This window comes from Python bivittatus, unplaced genomic scaffold, assembly GCF_059951505.1.
Source record: "Python bivittatus isolate LINGU-HERP-01145 unplaced genomic scaffold, Pbiv_v1 ctg000020_np1212, whole genome shotgun sequence".
Lineage (NCBI taxonomy): Eukaryota > Metazoa > Chordata > Lepidosauria > Squamata > Pythonidae > Python > Python bivittatus.
This window is the reverse complement of record NW_028277030.1, coordinates 7,375,457-7,385,000: the sequence shown is the minus strand read 5'-3', so window position 1 is coordinate 7,385,000 and position 9,544 is coordinate 7,375,457. Positions and strand designations below refer to the sequence as shown.

Below are 9,544 nucleotides of genomic sequence, written 5' to 3'. Positions count from 1 at the left end.
TAACTGCAGCTCTGCGGTATCTGCTATTGTAATAATTAAAATCCTCCCGGTCGATCAATACTGGAATCTCTTTATGGGAAGTGCCCTGATGGAAACGTCTCAAGGAAGCTGGAGCTGTGGAACTCTGAAAAATTCATTTTTTTATCTGACAATTATCACCACGCTGCAGACTAATTCAACAGCACAGCCCTCTCACTCCGCTTTGAATGCAATGGAGATTGACATCTAAGAAAACCTAACATCTCATTTTAACAAATAAAGGCACTATTTCCACATACAGTTGAGAATTATCAGCAATCATGAAACCAGACAAAAAATTAATATACATTAAGCACTTCATCTTCTGATGGCTTCCTCTGAGTTTCAGTTATCGCTGCCTTCTCCTCATTGCCTCTCTTTCTATCTTCCTGTATTGATCTCTGCCTTTTCATCTCTGAAAAAAAAAGGAGAGGAAAGACATGAAAAATTATTATAATACTTGATATTTGTGTATTGAAAAGTGGACTCACCATATTATTTATTGTTAAATATTATTAAGTCATAAGGTTGGGGCTGGAGGAGAATTTTTTTAAAAGAGCATTTCTGCCTACCTGGTCTGCTTTCAACATATTGACTGAACGACTGAAGCTGCGTTTTTCTGACTGTTGAATCCTTGCTGAAAACAACAGGATTTCTAAAACGTTCAGCTGCTTTTTGGAATCGCTCAGCATGTTCCTCTGTCTCATTCTGCCAGAAAAACAGAACAAAAACAAAAGTGAGCATCACGTTCTATTGTTTATAACTGCAAACAGGATAATCAGGAAGGTGGATTTCAGGAGGAGAGCAATATGCAGAGAAAAACCAACTACTCAGTTGCTTGTGTCAGATAACAATTATACCAGGAGCCAAAAATGCACGGGACCTCCCCAAAGAGGTTTTGGCAAAATAAGCTCCTTTGGTTATTACTCTGGCCACGGCACTTCAGCCGGGGTTCTTGGAGATACCAAGATCTGTTAGCAGCATCCACTCTGACTGGAGGCAAAGATTACCATTTGCCAACTGGGATACTCAGAATACCATGTATATATTAGGGTTCCTAGAACAGTATGTATATTTTAAAACATCATATCTCTGTTTAATTTGCATACTGCCTCTAGTCTTTTGCACACATGATTTGCCCCAGTAAAAAATTCGGTCATTCTGAATGGAGCCACGTATTCTTCTTGTATAATATGAAGAATCTTTTCTAATTTTATGTCCATTGAGATGAGTCACTAATGCTGGATGGCAAATAAAAAGTAAGGTTATAACACCATCCCGGTACACTGTGTTTCATTAGCCATAACTTTATGAATCCAGATTTATAAATAAACCCTTTGACAGCTAAGGAAACTACAATTACCATTTTCCAGAGCTTCCTATGGTAATACATTCAAATGGATCTATCAATGTGAAATATCCCAGAAGACTAAACCACCGCCGTGTGTGGAAACTGCAGATACCGAGATGCTGTGTACCAAACAAATATTTCATTTTATACCTAATCTATTATTATTTTTATTAAGTGTTTTGAAAGTAAATAGGGAAAGGCTAAGATGCATGACTAATAGCTAAGCCTGCTGAATGCTGAAACTGGTTATCAAAAGCTACCAAGACTTTGCCCTTCCTCTGCATTGAGACAATTGGTAATGAGGGAGTTCTCCAACGGCCTATTCTCTAGCCTCAAGGAGGCCTGGGATACAGAATCCTCCAGGGAAGGTAACAGTTTATCCTTTTCCACAAACACAGAATGCCTATTTATAAATGTGTAAACTGCATTTTATTAGAAACACAAATCCAAGTCAATGCCGAAAGCTCTAAGTGAACAGATGGACACCACATATTTTTTTCATGCAGCATTAAAGAAGGTGTTCGGATCCAGCTATACTTTTTGTAGCACTAACTAAAAAAAAAAAAAAAAGGAGAACACAGCAGAAATGAAAGGTCCTCTCCTTCAGTGTGTGCAATTAGAATAAAAAGTGTTTTTCTGGGGATGGGGGGGTGCCTTTTTATCTGAATGAAATTGGCCTAATGGAGGGAACTAGTCAGCCATTTATGGAGTTAATTTTATTTCTTAAAAGCATCACTCATTCTAGAATTATTTTTCAACAATCAAGATGCGATAATTTCATTCTTCTAAGAAAAGGATCTCTTCAAGCTCTTCATACAACAGCCATTTGACAGTCGAAATGCAAGTCTTTACCAAAATAAACAAACATGGCTAATTTTTTAGGCTGGCAACATGTTAAAATATCAGTGCGATTAGCCAGTAAATCCCATTTTAAGAAGCCTTTTTATGACTAGGGACTTCTGCCACTTTACAAATGTATTCCTCTAAGCCCACTAATTCAGTTAGCCTTTTCAATCCATTGTATTATTCCAAGGCCAGCTTCATTTTGCATTAAATCCACTGCAGAAAGCTAAATTGAACGCAAAAAATCAGACTTGATCCAAGCTTCTCTTTGTTCAAAGATAGAGACTGAAAGTCCTCTGCTGCTGCTGCTGCTGCTGCTGCACTTTCATCACCAATTTATCGGAACCGACAGTGTAAGGGAAAAAGCAATGAAAGTCATTGTTTTGAGACTTCAAAGCATCTCTGTATCTGGGGAAGGAAATCCTTTCACTCAGCAGGCCATACACCCCCAGTCTGCAGGTGGGTGAAAAGTTATACAAGTGGACTGTCCTCACAGCCATCCAAATCTTTTCCCTTAGGAGTAATAGCTATGGCTAATGAAGACAATAAGCTGAGTAGATGCACCAACAAATCTATCAAAGCTTATGTATATGTAGACAAGTCCCTGCCACCGACAAATAATACGGCAGAATGGCTCTACTGCTAAGACACAAATGCATTTCCTATAATCCACATCTTAAAATCATTTAGAGTTTATGCAAAAGTTTAACTAAAGATGCCACTAAAGCAAGAAGAAAGAGTAATTCTTAAAACAGGCCCCAAAGGAGCTTTACCCCACATTAAAGAACTAGCTTAAGAAGGTAGAGGGTACAATAAGTGATTTAAGAGTTGAAATACATTTCCAAATATGTGTTAGGGCAATATGTTTATTAGGCCAAATTAATATTACAAGACTGTGACAGCTTTATATTACTGGCTTTGAGTTAGCCAGTAATATGAATTTCGGTATTTTTCATACAGCCAATACACCCATAAAGAAAAATGGATTTTAATTAAAATAAAGATTACCAACATATAATCTATTATTTCATAGCATAATAGCCAAATGAAGCCATCATAATTAACCAAGTTGCAATTATGAGAGAAATATCTATCAACACATAGGCAAAATGTAATTCAAATCTCTTTATATGGCTATAAAAAGTGGTTTTACAGCACTGTAAACTTTGAAGAACTTAGAAAAAAATTGGGATTCTTCACTATGAAATGCAAATCAGAATCCAAAAGGCACAGGTATTACAGGAAAAGTTTTTTGTTACCGTAAACATTGGCTCAGTGGTATCAGTAACTGGTTTTGGAGTTGTGCTGGAAAGTGAATTTGCCACCTGTGGCTGAGCGTCTAGGAGTTTCTTCAGCTTCAAATCCACCAACTTGCTGTTCTGTTCAGCTACATATGCAAAGACCACAGTGCAACACAGAGAGCAAGAAAGAGAGAGAGAGATTTAATGCAGAGTTACTATAATAATGCATCTATTTAAAAAACAATATTTGTATTACTCTAGTTGTAATCTTTAAATTGCAGCTGATATGGAAATCGAATACAGAATGTAGAACTTAAGAGATATTACAGCAATAATGATTTGCCCATGAGGTAAAAGGGAAAACTGAATCCTAACAATACATTTTAAAAATGGACTCTGTTTTGATTCCTGCCTTCATCCCGTTCCAACTCAGTAACTTTGGGGCTCCTGGTGTATTATGGCCAATAAGTAAATGCATTTATATAAATGAAATCCAACTGATTTTCCTACAATTTGTTTAGAAGTAAATTTATTTAGGGCTGAAGATATCAAATTAATTTTATCAATACAGCTGGGTGGTAAACTCTTCTTCCTGCAATATGCACTTATGTAATGTATCTTTTTTGTTTTATATTTAAACATTAATTCTAAGTATATTTTATTTCAATTAATTTCTGCTGAATTCAGAAGTTGGACTAATCATACTTCAGCAGCACATATTGATAAGCTGTCTATGAAACAATCTAACCAGGGTAATAATCTGATGCATGTATATATTCGTTATTTTAGTGATCTGAAACATGAAATAGTTATTTGCACATTACTAAAGGACTTAACATTTTCTAAATATTACTCTGAGAACAGTTACAACATAACAAATACTGTAATTTATGTTATTAAATTTAGAAACATATCTTGGCATATCCTTGTACTTTCTACTTTGGTTTGAATGTTGAAAATGTCACTATGCTCTCAGTTTATACATAGTATTGTTTTCAGCCTAATCCATTCTTCTGTAATCTGGTGTCCTCCCAACTGACATTTTCATTGGAAATGATGGGAACTGTAGTACTGGAGAAAGTTGTCCAGACCCATTATTTAAGCAAGATGGCAGCTTCAAGTTCAGTTGGACTGCTTGTATAAGTACTGCTTAATTTCCACTTTAGAATATTGGGAAAGTGCAGTAATTACAGTCTTCATGAGTTTCAGCCTTGCCATGTTGGAACTAGTGAGAGGCAAAGCAGCCTATTCATATACAGTATAGTATTATATGAAGAATTTATCCTGAACAAACTCCATGTTTCTTCAAATGAGACTGTGGACACATTCTTTATTTATGGATTCATATCCCATTTTTCAGCCAAAAATTCTACAAATGGCCTTCTTTCAGCTGAAGGCCATTTGTAGAATTTCCAACGGGCAAAATGCTTTTATAGCCTCATCTCTAATCCTTGGCCAGGGTGTCTTTATTTTCACTTGACAGGTCAGGAACTAAGGCTGAAATGGTTTGTCAGTGTCTGCTTGATCAAGAATTTGAACTCAGTCTTCTAGCCATACATGTAATAGCTACATTCATTTCTCCATCAACATCTATATGAAAAAGTGAGAATAACAGGTCTCACTATATATATTATAGTAGGTAGAGCTAGGCTACTGTGAGCCAAAGAAGATATAATGCTGGAAGATCTTGATAATTTCTCCTGCCATTTTTAACACTTTTAATAGCAGCTGCATGGAGTAGGGAGAGGAAAATCAGATTAAAACCATGGCACTGAGAGTATGTGTGTGAATCCTTTCATCTTGGGTTGCTTATCCAATGTCTTCCTCTCCCTCCAGTGCTGCAGTCATAATCCAATCGCCTAGCTTTTAAAAAAGTGAGGATCTGATTACAGTTCCCTTGATATCCTATCTAGTTGTATGATTGTAACATTCAAAGTTCGATCAGCAAAATATGCTCCTTATTCTAAAAACAGAAAAGACTGAAACCTTTCACTAAGACCCTCCCTAAACAAAATTACTACTCACATATTAAACCATTTTAAGAGGTGGGGAAATAGGAACTGCTGTGGAGAAGTGTTAAATGAATTTGAATGTTCCCAGTTTAAATCTCACCACCGCTGAATTCTTTACATGGCCTTTCTGTATGAGCTTCAACTTTCTTCTGCTGCACAGAGTTCTAGGAATTATGAGGAAAACACTCTGAATATGCTAATATTACTGAAATAAAAGAAAATGTCTTCATTCTACAAAAAGAAACGGAAGGACGTGAAGATGATTTTAAGGGGAAAAAACTTATGAGTTCAATCACATCTTTCCTGAATTCTTGAACATTCCTCCCCACCTCCATCCAGCAAAAGAAGCCCTAGAAGAACTTACTACCAGGCTTTTTACTGGAAATAATCTAGGAGAATTAAATACCAAGTTCTGGTTCACAGCAAATACAATAGTCTGACAGAAATCCAGAAAAGACCACCAATCTTCAATGCTACCACATTCTCTCTCTCTTTGCTACACTGTATGTGTTAATTACTAAAAGGCTTTTTCCTTCAAGAAACTGTTTCTATCATTATAATATTCTGAATACAGATGAACCTGATTTCAGACCAAATTGCAGTAAATAATTTTTAGGAAAGGGAAAAATGTATATTGGATATTGTTGCCAGAAAGAAGGGGGGAATAAAGAAAAGGCCAACAACAGCACAGAGGATCCCTATAATGTGATATTTCAGTGTACTTTGTAGCACAGAAGAAAAACTGTCTCTTGTAGGTTCAGCTTAAAGAAGTCTGAAAGTAGATTACTATCATTAGTTTCAGAGAGACAAACTTATTAGTTGAATAGCTTCATCCATCCATCCATCCATCCATCCATCCATCCATCCATCCATCCATCCATCCATTGCCTGATTCTGGGGTGACTCTGGGCAGCTTACATATTAAAAAATGAAAAGAAAACAAGGTATATCAAGGAAAAAGAAAACAACCAATCAGAAGACAGAACCAAAACCTCCACAAAAACCCAAACAGCAAAAAATCAAAAACAAAAAACAAAATGAACAAACAAACAAAAAACCAAACTAGCCCCCATCCTAAGTAAGATGTTGGAGAACAACCAGAGTCTAGCAGTTTGTGGAAAGTCAAAAGAATGGGAGCATATATGTTAGACTTCTTCAAAACTCTTTCAATTTTTTTGTCAAATCATGGTCACTTTTGAGACTCATTACACCGCAACTGGCTTTAACTTAAGTATATAGTTCTGGATCAGGATCTGTCCTCAATTTAGATCATTTGCATCAAACAGTGCCTTCCTAACAGTGCTCTTGAAAGACTAGAAAGCATTATATTCCTTTACAATGAATAGTAAGTTTTGAACTTGTGTTTGCTGCCATTAACATGAATATACTTGACTGGAACAAAAAAGTTGCCATGATTATAGGAATTGTGTAATTGTATCCTTATTGCTCAGGTTGTACATTTCATTTGCCAATTTTTTGTCAACATTTCTTGTTTCAAATGATCCATAGCCTTGACCTATGCTTTGTGATATACATATATTGTTGGAATTAAGACTCAAAATCCAGTAGGACATAATTCCAAACAAATGTGCACAGGACTGCTATGACAGCCTTCAAGTATAATTGTTTTTACTTGTAATTCACAAAACACTTACAGGCTTTTGGCAATAACAACAAATACTAGTGTATGAAGAACTATGTTTACCAATTCCCATTACATTTACATTCAGTATTGATAACAAATGTACTCCAGAAATTAAAAAATACCAACCCTTAGTTCATTGTTAATTGTAACATTGCTAAAAATGCATGAGAAGGCATTTATGAAAAGCAAATGAATCGAAGCAATTATAATACTATGCTAACAAATTACATGGTACTGACAATGAAATTAAAGTTAGTCACGGAAAGGTTGTAAAATAGCCATGTAGTTGAATTACCATCAGAATCAAGCTCATTTTCTAGGTTAGTATGTTGATCTTCACCACTAGTAACAGTGTGCTCAGGAATCTCCTCATTAGAAACTATCACAATATTATCACTCCGATCCCCATCTGGAAGAACATGCCATAGTAAGGTTAGTGAATTCTTGTCTTGTACATGCATCACTTCAATGAAAACATTAGTATTTTAGAGTTAGTTGAGCACATTAATCAACAGCACAGAAAGGAAAAAAGTTAGTGAAATGTAACAATTGGTTGACAGAAAAATCATATCCTTTATTTAAATTATACATTACATGCACAGTATTTACATGCATTACTATATGAGTATATAGATGCTATCTATTATTGTTCTGCAAATTCAAATTTAGTTTTCACCAATTGAAATGTAGATGTTTCAGATGTTTGCTGAAATACAGATTTTCAGAAAAACCTTTTCCCACATTTCACAAAAGCAGATATTCTTCTCCTGTAAGTCTACTTAAAAAAAAAAAAAAAAGTACAAATCTTATATCTATCCATTTCAGCCAAGCAGAGGAACCTCCAGTTTCCATAATCTGGAAATCTAGCAAGATTGAATATGGAGCAGAAAAAGAAATCTGAAGGAAAAGAGGGAAATCTCAAAAATAAAAGTTCCATCTCTTTTTTCTTTTTTTAATTGAAACATGTTTTTTGTGAAGTATTGAAACAAAATGTTTAAATTAAAAAAAATAAAAAACCAAAATTAATAACTACAAAAAGGAGAAAAAGAAAAAAGTAGTGTATAAAAGGATAAAATATCAGTAAAAAAGCAGGGAGTTTGCAATTGTCACAAAAATTAAAGTTCAATATTTTATTAAATAATTGATTATATAGAACTGACCACATTGTATAATTTTAAAGAAAACTAAAAAATCTCTACAGAACTCTGAACAAGATGTTAATATCACCACTATCATTATTCCAAGGATAAATGAAAGTAATCCTCATAAAGAGGAAACAAAGAGAAAAAGAAAAATCAATAAAAACATTATCAGAAAACTACTTGAATTTAAATTTCCTCCAAAATGTTCTCAACCAAAAGCTTTATCAATGACCAATACTTTACAAAAGACAGAGTGCGCTAGAAGCCACTAATATTAAGAAGAATACTACCTCTGAAGCAATAAATGCTCATCATGATGATCAGTTACTGACAGTCTTATCCTCCATGAATCTGTCAAGTCCCTTTTAAAATCTGTCCAAGCCAGTGACCATGGCTACAACTTGTGGTAGCAAATTTCATAATTTAATTTGGTATAATGGAAAGAAGTAATTCCGAATTGTTCACCATTCATTTGACGACTTACATCCCAAATTTATAAGAGGGGAAGGAAAGTAAGCAGCAGCCCATTCCTATTTTCAGGGTCACTGTACAGAACAAAGAGGATAATGAAATAAAAATCTAGGTACAGAACAACAAATATCTGGGCAGATTAAGAACCACTGCTGCAGCCTGGAAAAAAACAAACATAAATTTGCCTTCTTTTCACTTCCAGATGAAAACTTCACTTCCATTCTGTCTACAAGTAAGTTCTATCACTTCCCTTTCAGAATCTGCTATTAATTAATATAGCAATAACCATCCATATACCTCATAAGCTACCTCTTATTCACAGGGAACACAGACTTAATAATTTAAAAGGCTGCATCTGAGGCACTGAAGCCACATGTGAACATGGAAGGTTCAGTAGAGCAAAATGGGGTCCAGGTTTGCACCACTTGACTTTTCAGTCAACTATTATTAGCGAAACAACAATCAGAATTATCCTTGAATACTTGGGAATATGGGCCCCTGAAACTAAAATACTGGTCCAAATGAAACACACGCATTCACAAGTAAATACGTTCTCTTATTTATGTTTCTTACTGTCATTTTGTGGTCTATGCAGTGGAGTGTTTCAAAACAATACACAATATGCCAAGATGGAAAAACTTTGCTTAGACTCAAGACCTCACTATATTCCAAAACACTCTTTTGCTGAAACTTTAAATGGAGCAAGAATACTGATCCTGTACTGATTTCAGTCTTTTGGTAAAACTGTGAAAGTCACTATCTTGCATAATTCCTGAATCATAATTCTAGTCTCAGTGGCCCAGAAAATAGTCATTGGTCTT

The 9,544-nt window shown here is 35.0% G+C and overlaps 1 protein-coding gene across 3 annotated transcripts in view; it reads right to left on the bottom strand.

Annotated features, from left to right (window-relative positions):
- Positions 1-9,544, bottom strand: part of EHBP1 (EH domain binding protein 1) — a 251,880-nt gene that overhangs the window by 53,461 nt on the left and 188,875 nt on the right. For 2 of the 3 annotated variants that reach the window (XM_088133990.1, XM_088133981.1), the window contains 4 exons: positions 7,406-7,519; positions 3,472-3,599; positions 591-726; positions 327-433 (listed from right to left, as the gene is read on the bottom strand). In XM_088133990.1, coding sequence (XP_087990116.1) covers positions 327-433; positions 591-726; positions 3,472-3,599; positions 7,406-7,519 — 485 coding nt within the window. The remainder of the gene's footprint in view (positions 1-326; positions 434-590; positions 727-3,471; positions 3,600-7,405; positions 7,520-9,544) is intronic. The other variant, XM_088133985.1, reaches the window with a different exon arrangement.